Here is a 20,824-nt window from a genome sequence, read left to right on the forward strand (position 1 = left end):
TAAGACCAAGTAAGACTTATTACGGATCCAAGTCCGTTCCTAACTCGGTCTGCATCAGGACATTATTATGTCATGTGGAAGGTGCTGTGGGTACGGCTCATTAACTGACCGCTTTGCCGCATCTAATCAGAGGCTCAGATTCCACCACCTCCTTCCGTTCCTCCCCCAGTACAGACACTTGCAACTGTTGGCCAGATTTCAGATGACTGCTGGTTCACAGCCTATATCTAGATCCCCTTTATGCTCACCACAACACAAAGCGGTTTTAGTTTTTTCAGAGACTCTGGTAGAAAAGTAGAAACCAACCCTGTTACAGATCCCGTACTAGATTAGAAGAGTGTGAAATATAAAGCAGGGTGACAACTGAGTTCCACATTTAGGGTTTCGAGTATCATGGTACAGGTTAAGACAAGACAATCATGGGACTCTCATCCAAAATACTTTCTTCATGTACATACAGAACACATTCACCCTAGTCCATAATACATACTACTGTACCCTGACCAACACAGTAGTCTCATGTGTTCTTAAATCAGTAGCGGGTTTGGATGTGCTGCTTCTGAAATGCGGTGGCAAATCTTTTACTTTACTTATTCAGATATACAGTTCTATAGGTAGGGTACTTCCCTCCTCTATCTTTTGATAATCACAACAGATTTCAGAGACAAACATTTACCCCAACCCGTTTCAAACAATACACTGACAAAATTAGCTGTGTCCACCATTTTTTCAGTCTGCTCTTTCTTCCACACCTGCTCTGTCCACCGTCCTTGAGACTCCGGACGCTCCGGCCAGCTCTCACCTCCGATGAAATAGTCTCTCCTGGGCTCCTGGGGGATCACCAGGAAGTGCGCCCGGTGGCCTTAGACCTGGCCACAGAGCAGCCAGAATCTGACATCTGAGGCACCAAACTTGTCGTGGAAAAATAACTACTGACTATTCCGATGGATTGGTGAACAATTTAAAAGCAATGATGGAACAAAACAAACCAACGACAGCACGAGACTTCGGCATACGTAAGAATCCCTGTTCTCTTATACCCAAAGAAACACATGCATTTCAATGGAAGAGGTGGTCCGGACAGGGCAAGGAATCATAATGAAACAATGTTTCAAGCAGGGAACAAAGCCCCACTATGCAAGTCTTTAATACCAGCTGTGTTGTTACATGGTACAGTGAGCCTGGTGCTCGATTCAAACTGGAATATAGTGAGTGTAACAGTAATCGGTAACGGTTTGGCAATCGATTGTGTAATGTTTTTGTTTTTGGGAGGAGCAACAGAACGCGGACGACCTACCCCAATAAACTATTAGTTTCAGCGGCCATTAGGGCGGCTATATCCTACTGAGCCCTGAGTAGAGGCTAGCGCTCAGCAGGGCTAGATGTGGGGATGCCTGAGATCCAGGAATGGAGCTGGGCAACTGTTGGGGAGGTTACTGTTGGGGGAGGGGTGGGAGGGCAGAAAGTTGGGGGATGGGGAGTTGAGGGTGTGTGTGGTTGTGGGGAACATAAGTTTTGAGTTGAGCCTATTTGGGAGAACCAGCTTGCGGCACACGCGGTGCATGAAGGGACATAATCGATAGAGGATTGGGTGGGTGCTTATTAACGACCTATGGGGACCTCAGGATAATAACGTGGAACGTCAGGGGCCTTAACAGCTACCTGAAAAGGAACAAGATCATGATGTATCTGAAAAGGCAGAAAATAGACATTGCATTACTACAAGAAACGTATTTGACGCGGGAGAAGCTGGACCTAGTTAAGGGAAAGTGGAAAGGGACTGTAGTGGGCTCGCCATACTCTGCATATGCCCGGGGGTACTAATCTGGGTGGCATCGCATGTCCCGTTCAAACTGACACAGGAGGTGTTGGAAACGGATGGAAGGATGGCTATATTGCGAGGGCTGGTAGAGGGCAGGGAGGTATGCATAGTAAACACGTATGCCCCCAACCAATACACAGCAGCATATTTCAGAGCCCTGAGTGCCAATCTTAGTGTGTGTATGGGAAGCGCGGTGATCTGGGGAGGGGACTTCAATTGTGTGTTGGATCCGGCGGTGGACAGGTCAGATGACAGGGTAAATAAGCCTAGCCCAGCGGCGAGAGCGTTGCGGACGCTGCTAACAGATTTTGGTTTTACAGATGCGTGGAGGATGAAACACCCCACCGAGAGGCAATACTCAAACTATTCGTCCCCGCACCAACTGCACACTAGGCTCGATTATGTCTTTGTTACAGCAGATGTGATGGCCAAGATTACCCAAACCGAATACAAGGCCAGGGTCCTCTCGGATCATTCGCCCCTGACCCTCGGTTGGCAATATTGCCCCCCCGAGGGCGAAAATCCCTACATGGCGCCTCCGGGCAGAGGCGCTCAAAGATCCAATCTTTAGAGAAGATATAAGGGAGGAGATTGCCAACTTTTTTGTGGAAAATACTGGGAGTGTTGACTCAGCGGGCACACTATGGGAAGCTTTTAAGGTGGTTATGCGGGGGGCTGCCATTGCTAAGTCAAGAGGGTTACAGGGTGGGGTTTTGGCTGACCTACAGAGGGCGGAAACTGAGCTGGAAACAACGCTGAAGAGCGAAGAGGTAGACACGGAGCTGGTACTCCAACTACAGCAACAATGCGCAGAGCACTGGGAAAGACTCTGCAATCTTAATTATAAAAAATATGTCGAGAGGCAGCACGCAGGGGGAGACAAGACAGGGCGCCTTTTGGCCTGGCTATACAAAAGCGAGACCCCTAAGTCCCCGATTAGGACCATTATTAGGGAGGACGGAAAGGAGGTGGCCACGCAAGAGGGTGTTAACAAAGAATTTGTGGAATATTACGAAGTGCTGTATGGAGATGATGAGATGGGCGACCAGCGCATGATAAACTAAACGTTAGAGGACATAGGGCTGCCCAAGATAAGCGACGAAGAGAGGTGATGAGTTAGATGAGCCGATCACGTTGGAAGAATTAGAAGAGGTAGTAATGCAGCTGCCCACTTGTAAGGCCCCAGGGGCAGATGGGTTCCCCAGCGAATTTTATAAAGTATACAAGGAGGAAATCGTCCCCCCAATGCTGGACAAGTTGAATGAAGCGTTTGAGATAGGATGGTTGCCTGAGTCACTTAGAGAGGCGATTATAATACCGCTGCCCAAGCCCAATAAACCGGAGCACAGATGTGGTTCCTACAGGCCCCTGTCGATGCTCAATCAAGACAGCAAGATTCTCACAGCTGTTCTTGCGAATCGATTGCGGAAAGTGATTGGCAGTCTCATACATCCTGATCAGACGGGTTATGTCCCGAACAGGAACATTACACACAACCATAGGCGACTTCATCGGGTGATCGAATGGGGTGTCAAAAACGAGGGTGAGATGGTAATAGTGTCTCTAGATGCGGTCAAGGCTTTTGACTCGGTCAAGTGGTCATGGCTGTTGGCTGCTTTGGAAGGGTATGGAATGGGGCCGTGCTATGTCAGGTGGGCCAGGATGTTGTATAGTGAGCCGCTCGCCAGGGTCTGAACTGGAGCGGTGATATCCAAAAGATGGCAACTTGGCAGAGGCACGAGACAAGGGTGCCCCCTGGTCCCCGATGCTTTACATCTTGGCCCTGGAGCCTTTGGCAATATACCTTAGGACACAATACGAGACGATTGGCATTGAGGTGGGAGGGGAACAACACTTGATATCCTTGTACGCGGACGATCTGTTGCTATACTTACAACACCCAGAAGAAAACCTCTTATACATACTTGAAGTGATGGAAAGGTATGCAGAGTTGTCGGGCATCTCGGTCAACCCCCAAAAGTCTGTCATGTTCCCATTAGGTAGCTATAGGGGGATCCCTGCAGGAGGTCTGCCGGTGCTACAGGTACCGTGGGCAACGCGCTCTTTTCGCTATTTGGGCATAGATATATATCACACGGCGCAGGACGAACACAGACACAATACGGAAGTAGCCGTTGAGAAAATCAGAAATAGCATGCAGTTCTTGGCAAGATTGCCTTTAGCGATGATGGGGCGGGGGGCTATGCTCAAGATGGTAGTACTGCCCAGGCTATTGCATTACTTTAGCAATATCCCACACATAATACCCAAGAAGTTTTTTAGTAAATTGAACAGCATGTGTAGGGACTTCTTGTGGCACGGTACCCGAAATAGGGTGGCGTTCTGGAAACTTCAGAACTTTTACGAAAAAGGAGGTATCAGACTGCCCCATTTCGAGGCTTATTATTTGGCGGGACAATTGCAATATGTGGCTAAGTGGCTCTCCGATGAAGAGACCCCTGAGCACAGGGTACTTGGGCAGGACTGTGCCCCGTTTTATTTGAAAGAAATGATCTGGCTGTCCGAAACTGACATGAGGGGGCGCCCTGCGATGTTGAAGCTGGGGCGGAAAATTTGGCATAGGGCTTGTCGCCTAATGGAGATCCCATACCCGTGCCTCCCGCAGGTACCGTTGGTTGCTTTAACAGGGGGGGATGATCAGCTAAGGGTGATTGTTAGGAACTATTGGGAATCGGTGGGGCTGGCGACGTTAGGCGATGTCTGGCAGGAGGGATCCATTAAGGAGTTTATAGAACTCAATGAAGAGGTGGGGCTACACACGGGGCAATACGTCACATACATTAGATTGGTGCGGATGATTAAGGGCAGCTGGCCAGAAACAGTTCTGATAGAAGAACCAGATGCAGTTTTGGAAACAATGTATGATATGTCTGAAGGAGGTCATGAGATCTCGAGACTGTACGAGATGGTAATGGCTAAGGTGGGTAAAGATTTGACGCATCTGAGACTGGACTCGGAGATGGAAGTGGGGGCCCCGATGGAGGACGGGATGTGGGAGTGTGCCCTGGGCTACCACAAAAAAGTATCTAGAAATGCCAGATTAAAACAAATTCAGCTGTATGTAACGCATAGGGCATATATGACCCCCTTGAGGATATCTAAGTTCCGAAACGCTGGAATACAAGTGTGTCCTAAATGTAACCTAGAAAACGCTGACATGACACATATGTTTCGGTCGTGCCCGATTATTAGATGCTACTGGAGTGATGTGGCGCAGAAACTAGCTGATAAAGGGGTTACTCTGGCTATAGACACGGCTTGGGCCTGCTTACTGGGTGGGTTCCCTAGGCCGCAGAAACTCAAACATATTGAAAAACTAAGAAATCTGGCGTATGTGCTGGCGAAACGTAGGATCTCCATGGGGTGGAAGAAATGCCACAAACCTAAGGTGGATGTATGGTGGAAGGATCTACAGAAATGGGCGGAGGCTGAAACGGTGGCATGGCAAGAGGCGAGCAGCCGGGCTGATGAGGGGGAGGTGGGTACCCTATTGGCTTGGAAGGCGCTAATAACAGAATTGTTTGAAGTAACATCAAACCCAAATGACTCCGGAGAAGACGAAACTCAGCCGCATGTGCCAAACACTGAAAGAGATGGACAAATAGGCTCACGGGGGGAGGGTGGGATAATGGGAGCAGTGACTACGATCACTTGATGTGCAATTGAACCATTATGATCATGCTGCTTGTTCGGTTTTCATTGTTTTTGTTTGTATAAAATCAATAAAAGAAATAAAAAAAAAAATGGTACAGTGTTATCAGGGAGGACAGCATAACGTGATATTTTTAGATAAGGTCAATAATAATTAATTTCTTACATAGCGCTACACACCAATAGGTCTCACAGCACTGAAATAACAAAAGACATTATTATCCCACAGAGTGGTACTCAATTATTGACTTCGGAAGGATAAAGGCTGTCACAGCTTTGGCTTCCAGGCGCAGTAGTGACACGAACCAACCACCCCCACTGCGGTCTTAGTGTCTGCAAGACTAGACTTACACAGACCTCCGAGACCCAAGCAGGGAAAGAGGGTTAGGATCACGATGGTTGGATAGGTATAGAGCGGAGGATAACCAGAAGGAGGGTTAGGGGAGGGGAAGTGGACAGATAAGGGGACACAGGGTAAACTTATCAACAGTACTGTATAAAAGCACACACACAAGCATACATTCCGCAATGCATTCACACACAATATTAGGGAACCAGAAAGGCACTTAGCTCTGGTTGTGAGTGCTGGCCTTCTGCCTGCGCACTCTCAGGTCCGGTGTCAGGAGCAGTTCAAATGCTGCAAAGATAGCTTGAATTAGTGATCTGCGTGTTGCTTACATGTGGCTCACAAGGTACACTGTGGACATGCATGCAGACTGGTGACACCCCCAGGGCTGGTTAGTGCAGGTACATGCAACCTAGATCAACTGTAATATTAGGACTGCTCATGCAGCTCTGTTCGTGCAACACGTAGTTCGCTGCACAGTGGAATGATTAAAGGAGCGTGCAACTATTGTCCGCTGCACGTGGCTGAACACTGGAAGGCTCAACGTGCTGCAAAGTTCACTGCACGTGGCTTACACTAGAAGTCCCAACGTGCAGCTAAAGTTCGCTGCACGTGGCTGTATATGTGCAGTTTGATATAGGGCTGCATGTGGCTAATTTGCATGCAGCATGTGGGAGAAAACAGTTATCTCTATGGGCGCCTGGAGGGCAGGGCCACACATGGCTAATTTTCATGCAACATGCAGGAGAAAACCGCTGTGTCTATGGGCGCCGTGAGCGCGTCAAATACAGTGAAGGTTTTGCCTTGGAGCACTTAGCTTTTACTCAGGGCAGGGGACGTGGTTAGTTTGGGCTGTGCCACCCTGTGCGTGCCCTTCAATGCGAGTGTCTCCCGGGTGCTCCGTTTCCCCTCCTGCCTCTGCGCTGCTTCCCAGATGCTGCACGTTTGGATCTAAGCCCTGGTATCTCCCCACGGCTTTAGCGATACTTATCTGGTCTGAGCGAGGGGCTGGGAGAGGCGTGGCCCCTCGCGTGAATCCCCTTGTCAGGAGCTCTGCGCGATGCGTCTGCTCTGGTCGGATGTTTAAGCACAAGCCCCGTGCATTTGCTTGCGCGCATGCACACGCACGTGCCCCACCCAGCGTGGGTGTAGAAAAGTAGTTCCCGGCCTGGAGGTTGCTGGGTATTGTAGTTTGTAGGTCTTTTTTCCTGTAGAGAGGACAGAGAAGCCTTCGATAAGGCTGCAGCCTTTTACCTTTGTCCTGTTTTGTTTGTTTCTTTTTTTGTCCTGTGCTTGGGGCCTACTGGGGAGCCTTGCCCCCTCCATTCCACACCCAGCACACACACACACCCTCACCTTGTACCCTGACAAAGGCTAAGTTGACCCTGCCAAAATTCGAACCTGCCACAGCAGGTTAACACAGAAATGAGAGGCGAGCGCTTAGCTCACTGTGCTAGCTGATTGGCTAATACACTCCTCAAATATCACACACAGGGCCTCATTATGACCCAGGCGGTAAGTTACCGCCTGGGTCGTACCCTTACCACCATGGTGTAAACTATGTTTACACCATGGTGGATGGCGGATTTACCGCCCCATTCCAAGGTGAGTGGGGCGGTAAATCCCCATTTCCCATTTTACCCTTCCCATTTTTGCCCCATAGGGCATAATGGGAGTGGGGAAGGCGCTAATTACGCCACCGTAAATTACGGTGGCGTAATTAATACCATGGTCCTTTAGCGCCATGGATTTTAACGCCTGCAAAAAGCAGGCGTTAAACTCACCATGGCGCAAAGGGACCTCGGAAACAGGCGTTAAGGGTCGGCGCCGTTTACGGCGCCGTTAACCCCTTAACGCCTGATTCGTAATGAGGCCCACACTATGAAGCAGGTGAGAACGCTTACGGTATGATGATTTCCGTCTACTAATCCTGCTTTCCCTAAGGAAGTGATAGCCAAACCATGCTTACATATGCCAAAAAGGAAACCCGTCCAAAGCGAGAGATGTGAATGTGGGCATTGCTATACTTTAGGCAAAGAGCCTTCATTGCAAAAGACATGCACAGTAAAGCCTCACCTCGCACAAGCAAGTAACATTGTTTCAGCATGACAGTTTGCAGCTCAATATTATAATGCAATAATGTGCAAAGGGAGTAAATACAATTTTAAATTCCAAACTTTCCTCCACACTGTTTGACAAATTGATGTCGGTGTGACATTTTCTAATTTTTAATTGCCTATTTGCCAGATCTCGATTTCTAAAGATTTATTTTAATCTTACTGGGATTACCCGAAGCATGAGTGGGTAAACAAACTAGGCACACCCACGTCCTCCAAAGCACTGAGGACTCATCTTTTTGGGATCCTAATTTTAACAGGTAATGCTGTCGCTGAACCATTAAAATGGTTCAATAATAGCAGAACTTTAGGTGCACTGTTTATATTCTGCAAGATGGAGTCAGGCATTGCATTGAGAGTAACAAAGCATGTTCTGTTGTTTTTAGGTAGCAGAAAAAAATGGTGAAGGAAACTGGCTACTATGACTTGTTGGGGGTCAGACCAGATGCTGCCGTGGACGAAATAAAAAGAGCATTTCGGCGTTTGGCATTAAAGTATCATCCAGACAAAAATCCAGCTGAAGGTGAACGGGTATGTACTTTCTGTCGCCAAATGGTTTGCAGAAATATTGGTTTGCTTATCCTATCGTCTACTTATCATAAGTAGACCATTTTCTCTCCATGTACATTTTTGTAGGAATTCAGTGTTTGATGTTTTGTTTATAGTTTCCAAAATGGTAATATTCATTTGTAATGTTTCATTGCATTATTCAATTATTTGTTCAAAAACTCAACATTCATGGGACCGTTGACCAAGATGCTAATTTTATAAAGTAAGTAGAGTGATCGAAAAATATTACAAGATCTTTTGCAGTATCATGGCTGTTAATAACTTAAGAAAAAAAGCACAAACGCTGGGGCTATACATGCACCAAGTAGTGGAAGGTTTAGCATTTAATGACATGGCTAACAACTGGGGGTTTCCTACTAAATTACATTAAACCACTTTTTGATTTGGCTTTTGGGTGGTGCTGAAGCGCCACCTATAACGCAATACGATTGTCATAGTAGTCAGTAGTAGCTTTGCGTCCACCTTTCATGCCCATGGTCGCGCTGAGGTCTAAGTGCATTATCTCTCAGCACGTCACTGCCCAAACAGTGCTGATAGAGGTCCTCTTATTTTCCATCCATGACTAGTTTTCCAACAGTGCTGCACGCTTGTGCTCTTTAAATCATGATAATGCACAAAACACTCCCCTCTGAAATCTCCTTGTAGCATGCCGGCCTGAACCTCACACTGGTAAGTGAACCTCCTGTGAATTTGTTTTTAGTTTGGGCTATTAGGTGGCGCTGAAAGCGTTACCTTTAAGCCAAAACTATTGTCATTAAAATAAGAGCTTAAACATAAGAGCTTCAAATATGGGCATTGGAGGAGGGATACACAGTTGTTAGTTTATTGCATTCCTCCCATTTCCTGCCCCTAGCCATGCTAATCCCTATGGTTAATCCCACCCATCGTGGAACTCTTTGCACTCTTTCATGGAGGGAGTCATCTTGGATGACTGTCTCTAAGGAAGCTCTCTGGAATGAAGCCAAAACTAGAAGCCATCTTTGAATAGGAAAGAGACCATGCATCTTCCAAATAAAATTATACATTGAATCATGCAAGTATAATCTTGTTTAAAATAGCTAAAGTAATTTACAATACTTTCAACAGCAGTAATTATTGCTTTACTTTCTGAGTTTCATTTACTTGTTTTTTTAATATAGCTAGGGCTGTTGCTCGTTCTTGTCAAATTCGTTTTTAATATGTATCAATGTCTTACAAAACAAAAGCTGCAATGATGTGACACATGTCATGTAGTGCTTGAACCCTTACTGGCTCAATGATTGCCTCTGCTAGCTGAGAAGGGCCATGCAGATGCTTGCCCCTCGTGGTCCCGCAATCCGACTGGTTTTGCTTGATTTAACAGATCAATTGTTTGGCACCTGTATTTTTGTCCTTCGATGCATTCCCTTTCCGTTGTTTTCCTTCCCTGCTGCTTTTAAACCAACTGTTCCAATAAGAATCTTGCAATAAGACATGAAACCGCACAGTGCTCACATCGGAGAGGATCTCAGGGTCTTTATCCCTGAAATCCTCTCCGACATGAGCACTGTCTTGTGCGTTCGCAGGATTTTTCTTGCATTCAGGATTTCTAGCTCCGAGCTGCCGGCATGCGCCGTATTGACGACAGCTGGGAGCTAGAAATCCGAAGTGCAAGCAAAATCCTGCGAACAGACAGAGGCCAGTGCTCATGGATTTTGAGCACGGTCCTCTGTGTGTTCACAGATTTTGTACACAAATCACATTGTAAATTGAAATGACAAATATATAAATAGTTATGTGAACCAAAAATAGTATGACAGTAACTTTGTCTTCCCTGTTTGGAAAGGAAGAATACAAGTATATGAAGGGAAAATGATGTCTGCCTAAAAAGATCTTCGGTGCGTTATGCAGCTTTTTCCTTGGGAACTGTAATTTAAACATTCCACCTGCTTGAGAAATGGTAAGCAAGCATTTCTGTTGGTTTCGGGCAATTTTGACCTTGCTGGGTGACTCACTTTTCTCAGCAATCAAGTCTGTCGGCTGAGGCAGCTTTTCACTTGTTCTGAAGTGCAAAGACCACATAACAGATGCAAGGTGTGGCTGGTGAGTATTGCAGGTAGGGCAGGGCAGCCCCTGAGACATGTTTGCAAGTTATGTTTGATTTTGTGTATCATTGATTTGGCACCTCCTTGATTGAAACATAACAGAGATTAAATGTTCATCTTCCCTTCGCTACCCGTTGAGCAGGGTTGGTCCCCCCCACCCTTCCGAGGTTACTCTGAGAACCCGACAAAGACATGATGTTGAACTCTTGTTGTGCCTTCACATGAAGACACAGAAGATTTGAACTCTCCTCCAATGCCCTCCATGGGACTGTAGAACGGAATTACAGTAAGTGTGCAGGCTTAGCTACCGGAACGTTTTTCCGGGTCAACAAAAGGTGGTTGCTTGGGCATTCTGTGATGAAGCTAGGTTGTATGCCAGTTACCTGCACTAACAAACTGCGGTGAGACTTGCACTTCTCCCAATGCCCCCCTGCTCCCCAATCTTATTGGCTTGCTTGTACAGCACAGCAGTGGGCTCTGGTGTACCGCTTTCCTGAAAGAAACACTCTTAAAGCAGGTGCTACATGCATCTTTTCTCCTCAGGATTGCTTTTGTTCCATTCAGGAGGCATTGCTGGCCAATCTGGAGGCTTGCTAGCGTTTTAGGCTTATGTCCAACCCACTTAACACCAGGACAGGAATGCCCCACACTATCTCTGCACCTTCGCTGCTGTTACAAGGCTGCAGCCTGATAAGTGGACATACATAGATTAACAGTAACCAACACTGGACATTTTTAAGTGCAGGTACGCAGTACGGCCAGCTGCGTTTCGGATGTGACCCTGATGGGTGAAGTGCTAGAGTGCAGGGAGAGGAAGTGAGGGACATAGGCAGGTTAGAGGCAAGGGCAACATGTTAGCTTTGCTAGCTGGGAGAGATGGTTGGGTTGAGCAAATGCTGCTGACTGAGAACAGAATGCAATCTATAGGTCACATGTTTGAATTCCATTGAGGTAGAATCAGCATTTCATCCATCTGTGATTGATCAGAATTAGGACAATCACGTTTCGGGATATATTTTTTCTTTTTATTAGAGCCGAACTGAAACCTATGTTTTTCTTGCAGGCGAAGCGGCAAACGCTCTGTTTTGTTGCTAGCTTATCCTGCAGCCAAATAGAGCCGAGAACTGATCCGTTTTTTGGTGCATTTTGTTGCATCTCTTCGGATTGTGTGATGTTGGAAACGACACAAAGCTTGTAGGTGTTTGGTTATTTGCCCACCCATTGATTGACGATGTGTATAAAGTATTAGGCTTTTCGCAGGCACCACTATTAGATGCCCACAAAAGCCCAAACAGTTGGCATTGCCAATGCGTGATTTTGTTGCCACTCGCTTTGTTTTAAAGTCTTTTAAGTAGCAAATTAAGGCCAGCACCATGGTTAGTGAGGAAACAATGAAAAGACTTCAATAGAAGCTGTAGCCAACTGTATTCATTTGTTTCAATCATTTTTATGAATAGATAAAGCCAAAATATTGTAAACCAAGTTAACAAAGTTTTGTGTGATTACATAACTTAGTACATTAAAAACAGTTCAAATTGAAAGATAACAAATAAAGCTTATAGTAACATTCAATGAATGGTAAATAAATTGAATATGTAGTACACATTTATGATGAAGATCAAGTGATGATAAACAAAGGGGAAACAATAACAAAAACAGACAAACAATAGACAGAAGGAAAGGATAAAGGGGGAAGGGGGAAGTAATGTGGCAATAAGACGGGAGCCAGCGGGCCAAAACCGCCCCAGGTAATGCCTTAGTTATAACAAAGCCCCCGGGCATTACCTGCAGCGGTATTGGCCCGCCACCGAGGGTTTTATTGCCATTAGCACCCCGGCTTGTTGGATCGGGGTGCTAATGGCATTTTTTTTCCTGTTTCGGCGCGTTTCGAAACAGAAAAATGAAAAAAAATGGCAGCCGGGAGAGGGAAAACGGAGTCCGTTTTCCCTTTCCATGGCGGCCATCGGGAGCGGACGCGCTGCGAACACAAGTGTGCCCAGCGCGCCCGCTCCCGAAAAAAAAAAAAAGGATAAAAAAAGAAACAGAAGGTAAGTGGGGTTGGGAGGGGGGAGGGGAGGTAGGGGAAGAAAAGAAAAAAAAACGTACCTGCGTCCCCACTGGGGGACGATGGAAGCCTCCAGCCGTGTGGAGGTGCGGAGCGGGGATGGCCCGCTCCGAGTCTCCACACTGCTGGAGCCTGCTATCGTTGCCCAGCGGGGACGCAGGAGCAAAAAGGTAAGTGGGGTAGGGAGGAGGGAGGGAGGGAAGGAAAAAGAAAAAGCTTACCCGAGTCCCCGGCAGGGGTTGAAGGCAGCTTCTCAGTCATGGGGAGGCTCGGAGCGGGGATGACCCCGCTTCGAGCCTCCTCATTGGCTGAGGGGCTGCCACGCCCCCACCGAGGACAAGGCGGTTGGAATCCCGACCGAGAATCGAAGGATTCCCGGCCGGTTAATGACCCGGCGAGAGCCAATCAGAATGCTTGCTGCATTCTGATTGTCTCTCGCTGGGTACTAATGAATACTAATCAATTGTGCATTGCAATTCAAATATAGCAAGAATCTATTCCATTTCTTATTGAAATTATGCAAAGAATCATTCATTGATGCATGACAATGTTCTATGAGATGCGTTGAATAGATTGAGTTCCACCATAAAGAAAAGTTGGAAACATTTTTCCAATTACTAGATGTATTATGAAAAACAATCATAACAAAGAGGTTAAACAAACTGGTTAAACAGATAAGTATAATCAGATTGACTGATAACAGGATTAACTAATGAACCAATTATTAAATTAGTTAATGTTAAGGGTTCAGAAAACGAGAACATTGTAACTGTTTCCAAAGTCTAGACCAAAATGAATGAAATAGATTGCAGTAAAAAATCATATCTGTAAAATCAGCATTTGTTTTATTACCTGACCAGCATATATTGGATGAACCAGATAAGCTTTTAGCAATGCGTTGAGGGGTGAGGAAAGCCTTATATAGAATAAAGAAATAAGTTTGTTTGAGGTTATCTGCAGAAGATGTGTAATGTCATAACTTCCATAATTTAATCCTCAAATCTGAAGAAAGCTGAAAGTCCCAATAGTTTTCCGTGTTCCTAATAATAGTAAGATTAAGTGAGTTATAAGGTAAGGGTTCATTAAGGAATGAATAACATTTTGCGCTCTCAAAGAGGGATTATTCATTTAGAAACTTAAGAAAGGAGATGGGAGTTTCTGTTTGTAAGAAGGAAGACATGTAGTAATTGATTTGATTAAAGGGAGATCAGAAGTAGGAACATTATATTTTGAACAGATATTCCTAAAAGGAATTACATCACCATTTTGGAATAGTTGTTTAGTAAATTTGATACTTGAGGTATACCATCTATGTATAGTTGTGATATTAGATTTGGAAGAGTTCTGTTTATTAAACCATAGGAAAGTGTCATTGGGTTCAACTTTATTGAAAGAGTTATCTGGTAGTTTGTTCCAAACTATTTTGAAGAAATGAAGTGAAGGGAAGGAAGTAATATTGGGCCACGAAGATGTTACAAGAAAATGTGAAATATAGAGAGGTGAAATAATGTTGCCCTCAATTGAACACCAAAGAGGGGTGGGGTTTATTTGGGGATGACTCATGTTGAAAAAAAATATTCAGTTGTTTCAGGGCGAAAGCTTTATGATAAAGCTGGAAATTTGGAAATGTAACACCGCCTAAGGATTTGGAAAGCTTCATTTTGTTAGAGGCTATGCAGGGTGTCTTATTGTTCCAAAGGTTTTAAGAGTATAGAATCAAGTTTTTTTTTTTAAAGTAGAATTAATTGTTATAGGAATCATAGAAAGTGAGTACATAATGCAGGCAATCATCCTAATTGTGTCTAAACAACCCCACCAAGATATGAATAAAGGTGACAATTTTTCAGTTAGTTTGGTAACTTTTTTTTATAATATAATTCGTATTTAGGTTAATAGTGGAGGTTATATCTTTGTTAACTAAAATGGCAAGATATTTAGAGGGTAATTTATGGATTATTTGTGCCGCAAAAAATGGGATTTGTGCGCCATTTTGCCCGCAAATCCCTGTTAAAAAATGGGGATTTGCGGGCAAAATGGCGCGCAAATCCCGTTTTTTTCGGCTCAAATAATCCATGAATTACCCCCTTAATTTGGGAAGATTGCCAGAATAAACCTGATAAAGGAGTATTTGTCGAAGTTTAATTTATAACCTGAAACTGTGGAGTAATCTTCTTGAGGATTTGGGGCATTTGGGCTATATACATTGATAATAGTTGCTTGGAGATAATTAATAATACAATCCAATTAAAATCCACCTGCCTTCTAGATCTTTTTCTATATTGATTGGGGTAAAATTGAGACGTTTGTTAATTAAAAGAGATACTCCAGCTTTTTTTATCAACAGCGTTGGTAAAATAAGTATGGCTAGTCCATGTGGCTTTAATATTAACATTTGCAGCATCATAATTTAAATGGGTTTCCTGCAAACAAATAATATCCGATTTCTGTTTCTAAAGTAAAGAAATGATCTTTCTTCGTTTAATAGGATGTCCCAATCCCTTTACATTCTGAGTACTAATTTTAATCGACATATGAAGTTGATAAATTGATGTTATCAGAACGAATTAGAGCAAATCTAATATAATTATGAAAAACATTGTTTGTAAACAATATTAGGTGGATTAAGAGTGCAATGGAATAAATGCCATTAAGATCATAAATGAATATGGTAAAAATAGGGTAGAACATAAGGAAGGGAAGGCAACATGATAAGAAATAGAGTGAGAAAAGATAGAAAGAAGAGGTACTAAGAATAATGAAAGTTACGTAATAACAAGAAAAAGAAATAGATATTGTAATAGATACAAGAAGAGAACAGTAAGAATAAGAGTCTCATAGGATGTTGAGAGTGAAGATGGAAAAGGCATAACCGAGAGAGGTGGAGCAAAGAGAGAGTATTAAGATTGAAATAAGAAAAGCTAAATAAAAAGATATCAAGAGTCATGAGGAATAGAAACATACTAAGTTTAGACAGAAGAAAAAAATAATCTGTTATTCAAACATAAATTATTGGACATGAAGAAGTAAAAAACATCTGTAATCAAGAAGAGAATGTCAGCTCTGAATTTTTAATTGGAGATCTGGATTTATTCCTCTGATGACTTGAAGTGGAAGGTATTTCTAATGGGATGGAGGATTTTGACCTACTTCGCTTAGGTGTATATTTGTTATGTTGAAGTTTAGGAGTTTTAAAAGTCGCATTTGATGTAAGAGATTTTGACAAGGAATTTGGAGTAGGTTTAGAAGATGAATCATCCATCGGGGTAGTTTGGAGATCTTGCAGAAGATCATATAAGTCATCCGGATTTGTAAATTCTTTGGTTGGACCATCAGGAATGCTGATAATCATCCTGGCTGGGTCAAGTAGGCCCTATCTGATATTAAGTGACTTTAGCGTAGGTCTCATGTCCAGTAATCTCTTCCTTTTTGCTTGAGTCGAACTTGAAAAGTCAGGGGATATGTAAAATGTTTTGTTTTGAAATAGAATAGGAGAATTGTTTTGCACTATTTGAAGGATTTGCCTCGTTTGTTGGTATCTAAGAAAGCATGCTATGATAGGTCTTGGTGAAGCATCACATCTGGCCAATCTAGGTCTAATTCTATGGGCGCGCTGGGTTTCCAGTGGGGGTGAAAAGGTGATTCAGAGAATGGAGGGGATCCAGTTGATTAAGAAGTTAATGGGGTCTTCACCTTCAAATTTTTCTGGGATGCCATAAAACAGAGTTTATCCCTGTGATTCCTATCTTCCAGTTCAATAACTTCCCCTTCTAACTGTAAAATTTTGGTTTGCAAACATTCTAAACCTTCAACCCTATCCTCAACCGTGCTGATTCTTTCTTTGGCTTCATCAAGCCTACTTGTGAAGAGTTTTATATCATTTTTGAAGTCCTTTAATTCATTTTGTATAGAAGAAGAATGTGAGTCTAATGAAGAGATCAAGGTACATATGCTGCCCAGTTCTTGCAGAATATTTTCCCATACATGTATTGATGGATGTACTCTCTTATGTGGACATTATTAGATAATTAAGGCAGAGATGTAAGCAAACGTGTAAAAGCACAGGTGAGAAGATGATGATGTTGTAGGAGCAACACATTGGGTAATAGCTATCTAGTGTATCATAATCCCAAGCTGTAGTAGGTGAACCACAATCCAGTTTTGTCATAAATAGGATAACAGACTTGTGGTGATTTGTACCAATAGTTATTAGCAAGCACGTTTCAATCTTTGAGTAAAACAAATAATGCTCAATTAAACTGTAAAGGAATTCCTTCTGTTAGGTAAAGACTAATGAAAAGTACAGCAAAAAGTATACAGCTCTTCAAGCTAGTGTATTCCTACTTTAGAAAATTGGTTATGTGATTGTCTCAGAAAAATATAATGTTCTCCAGCACCAAGTCCAAAATGAATGAAATAGCTCACTTGTATTAGTTCTAAGCAATATAATTGTGTGCCATGTTGCTGCCAAGCTTTGAGGTGAATCGGAAAGCTTTATTGTTTAATAAACGTATATCGCTTTAAGCGCAATATTTTAGCCTCCTCCGTACCGCCCAGCTAGTGGCAACCAGTGGATTCAGCGGCTGAAAACAGTAGAAGATTGCATGAAAATTCCAGGCATTTGTAAGATCAATCACTGAGAGAATGGTTAAATGTTAAGAGCATATAAATATTATTTATGGGGGCAGCCGAAATCTTGTGATGACGCACTTCGATATTGAATCGTTGCAAATTCAGATATCTGAAGAACTTAAATGCTGTAAAATAAGGCGCTGCAATTTGTTAAGTAGTTTATCCTACTTTGAGAGCGGCTTTATTTCTTCCGTGCCGCTCAGATGATGCGCCACGTCCGGAGTTTTCTACTTGAAGCCACGATTTATGGCCTAATGTTTCACTCCACGTACTGGAGATAATGGAGGAATAGAAATGCTGCAGCTGAATTCATATGAACGATTCTGCAAAGATTCCCTTACAAGTACAACCGTTGAAAAAGCCAATGGATAATGTTCAGAGCACGCATATAGTCTTGTGAAGATGTACTTTGCCATCAGACCATAAATATTCAGCTAAACGCAGAAATTCAACGCTGGAAAACAAGGCGCCGCAGGCAATACCTTCATAATGTTTGTAAAATTCATTCACTTCCTCATAACATTACAGAAAGTTAATATCTGTAAAGAGATAAAAACTCTCCTTATGCGGAGCTCCTCAGTCAGCCGACCGTCGTCTTCGCTGCTCGGCCGCGTCCCCGTAGCCAACTGTATTCTAATAAACGTACATAGTTGGTCATGTCCAGATCGATTTAGTTACTTTTCTGGAACATAAAATGTTCTCTAAAGCTATTCATAAATGCATGTCATTCATTTACAAATCAAGATTGCACTTTTGATTAGTTAAAAATAACTTTTATAAATCTGTTATCTCTCACACCCCACCTATAACACTCCCACTGCTTTAGATTGTGTGAGCACAGCCTCTTGTCCATGCCCCAACTAACACCCAATCACCCCAGCCGCAACATTTCTCCTCCTTAACAGCCCATCTTGGTTATCTTCCTACTTGCTACTTTGATTTCCTCTTCAGCTTGTGCTTCCACCACCCCTCCCTCCAAGCCATCGCTTGTCTACTTCGTTTCACTTGAACATCCAAATTGCATTTCCACTTTGCATCTGCTTCCATTGTTTTCCCCCAAGCTCCAGATGACTGCTTGGTAGGCACTCATTTTTCAAAAACCTAATTCTTTGCAGATATTGTGGTGTTTATCGTGAAAGCTTTGCTTTAATAAAAGGGGAATTGCACGTTCCATAGATGTGCTTATTTAAGACCTTTTAAAAATAGTTCTTAACGCTGATTCCTCCTCCTTCTCCTTCTAAACCCTATACTTGAGTATTGACTCAGTAATCTGCCCTCATTGCTTTTATTACTAGCACTCTCAGACCAAGGTTATCCAAACATATCCCAAATATGTCACAGGACACTGATGTTTGGTGTGGAAAATAGCCAAAGATTTAATTTGCATGTTTCAAACAGCAGAACATTTGAAAATACATTTTTATGTGGTAAAACTGTCGGCTGGCAAAATGCAGATAATTGAGAAATTCCATGTACAACAGAGTTGGGTTGAGCTTGACTTAAGCTACCTCCTCGGCCAAGGACTTGCATGTTCACTTTGCTTGTTGTTTTGTAAATTTTTGAGAATGTAATTCTCCCGCCTGTCCTATCACCCCTTCGCCCACAGGCTGAACTCGTTTTTACTAATAGTGCATTGCCCATCACTGACTAGATAGCATACCTGCATTGACATGAGTATACTTATCCCCCCACCCTGACCCTGCCTACCTACATCCATTGAACCTATATCACTGCACCCACTTAAACTGAATCCCACTACCCCCACTTCGACCAAACCACTACTACTCTCTAAACTGAGCTTTTTATCTATAGCTGCACACATACATTTAAATCATTGTATAGGTTCTGCCAGTGTCGCATCATAAATTTCCCACTCATATAGTCCCACCCCTCAATTCTGGGAAAGGAACAGGCATTTTCTTTAAGCATACCTGAGTTTATTTAAGAGAAGAAAAGTCAATCTAAACAATAGTGGTCTCCAGTTTTATGCCAGTTAGCTCACCACAATGTTATATGTACAAAAACAATGTAGTTGTATCTGCCTGCATGAATCTGTTTTTCGCTCGCAAGCCTTAATTTCCATAATCAATTCTCGCTCTATATATATGTATCTTACTCTAAAAGGTACTAGGTATTCTAAGTACTCTTCTATTTCTTGTCAGTAAATGTCTCTCAAAATTATCAATTTCACCAAAACATTCCAACATGAGAGATTAAATACATCAAAGTATCTTCTTAATTGTCCCACTTGACACCCACCATTTATAGAATGAGAGTTGATTTTCTACATTAAATGTGGTGCTGGATATTCTCGCGTGTGCAACATTTTTTCTGAACATGCAACTTTCAATATACATGTTTGTAGTGCAGCTTTCAATCTATATGTGTATGTACAGCTTTTAAACTGTGTGTGTAGCTTCAATGAGTGTGTGGTTATGTAGCTATCAATCTATTCCTGTTCATTTGTTATTCAGATCTACAAATCTTGAGCTTCAGATGTAAGACTATCCAATAAAATGTACAATATTAAATCACACTTGCCCTTTCACGTTCTATATCAGCCTCCCTGTGCATTTGAAGATCAGTGCTTGTATGGGTTTTACAATTTGCATCCAATCTACCTCTCGCCCACAACACTGTTTATTACTACATCTCCCATTGGCGACAAATGCAGCTCTATGCTAGAAAGATGTACTGATTCTATTTCAAATGGTGCTTAATTATCTGCATTTAAGTTGCACAAAATGCTTCCCATTATAAACTGGGCACTAAATGCATTGGGCTTTCTTGGAAATTAAATCTCACTTGGAGAGTCTGGAGAGTTCTGCATCAGCAAGGCCCCTTGATTTGCCCGCGGCTGAAAGTACTTTGGGCAAAACGTTTTTATATATATATATATATATATATATATATATATATATATATATATATATATATATATATATATATATATATATATATATATATATATATATATATATATATATATATATATATATATATATATATATATATATATATATATATATATATATATATATATATATATATATATATATATATATATATATATATATATATATATATATATATATATATATATATATATACACACACACACACACACACCCCCCCTACTTACCTTCATCTTCACACTGGGTTCCTGCAGCGCCAGCTCCCTTTCACTTCTGTGATCGGGAACCAGCGCTGCAGGGTCCTTTTCATTTTGTTTTTTTAAACGGAAGGCTGCGGGGGTGTCCCCCACAGCCCCCGCTCACTATACCATAAAGAATAGTGAGCGGGGCGAAGCTGGGGATACCCCCGCAGCCCCTGTTTTTTTTTTTTACTATGCTACCACCAAAGGTTCAAACTTTTGCTGTTCGAACGTTTGGTGGTAGCATTTTTAGAACTTTTGGTTCATGCAAACCTTCGGATGCGGGAAAATCGTCCTAACCCTTATTCGCCTGCCTGTCTGGAAACCAATCCTCAATGTGTGGCCTGTTCATCTGTCTCAGAAAAGGCTTCTTTCTCCAGTCATCT

At 42.8% G+C, this 20,824-nt stretch overlaps 1 protein-coding gene across 7 annotated transcripts in view; it reads left to right on the forward strand.

Moving 5' to 3' along the window:
• The window catches only part of LOC138456334 (dnaJ homolog subfamily A member 1-like), a 972,900-nt gene that overhangs the window by 420,292 nt on the left and 531,784 nt on the right, over positions 1 to 20,824 (forward strand). For all 7 annotated transcript variants that reach the window (XM_069607170.1, XM_069607171.1, XM_069607168.1 and 4 more), the window contains one exon: positions 8,344 to 8,488. In XM_069607170.1, the coding sequence (XP_069463271.1) occupies positions 8,357 to 8,488 (132 nt within the window). In that variant the 5' untranslated portion in view covers positions 8,344 to 8,356. The remainder of the gene's footprint in view (positions 1 to 8,343; positions 8,489 to 20,824) is intronic.

The sequence above is a fragment of the Ambystoma mexicanum genome, chromosome 1p, assembly GCF_040938575.1.
Source record: "Ambystoma mexicanum isolate Mex_15411 chromosome 1p, UKY_AmexF1_1, whole genome shotgun sequence".
Classification (NCBI taxonomy): Eukaryota; Metazoa; Chordata; class Amphibia; order Caudata; family Ambystomatidae; genus Ambystoma; species Ambystoma mexicanum.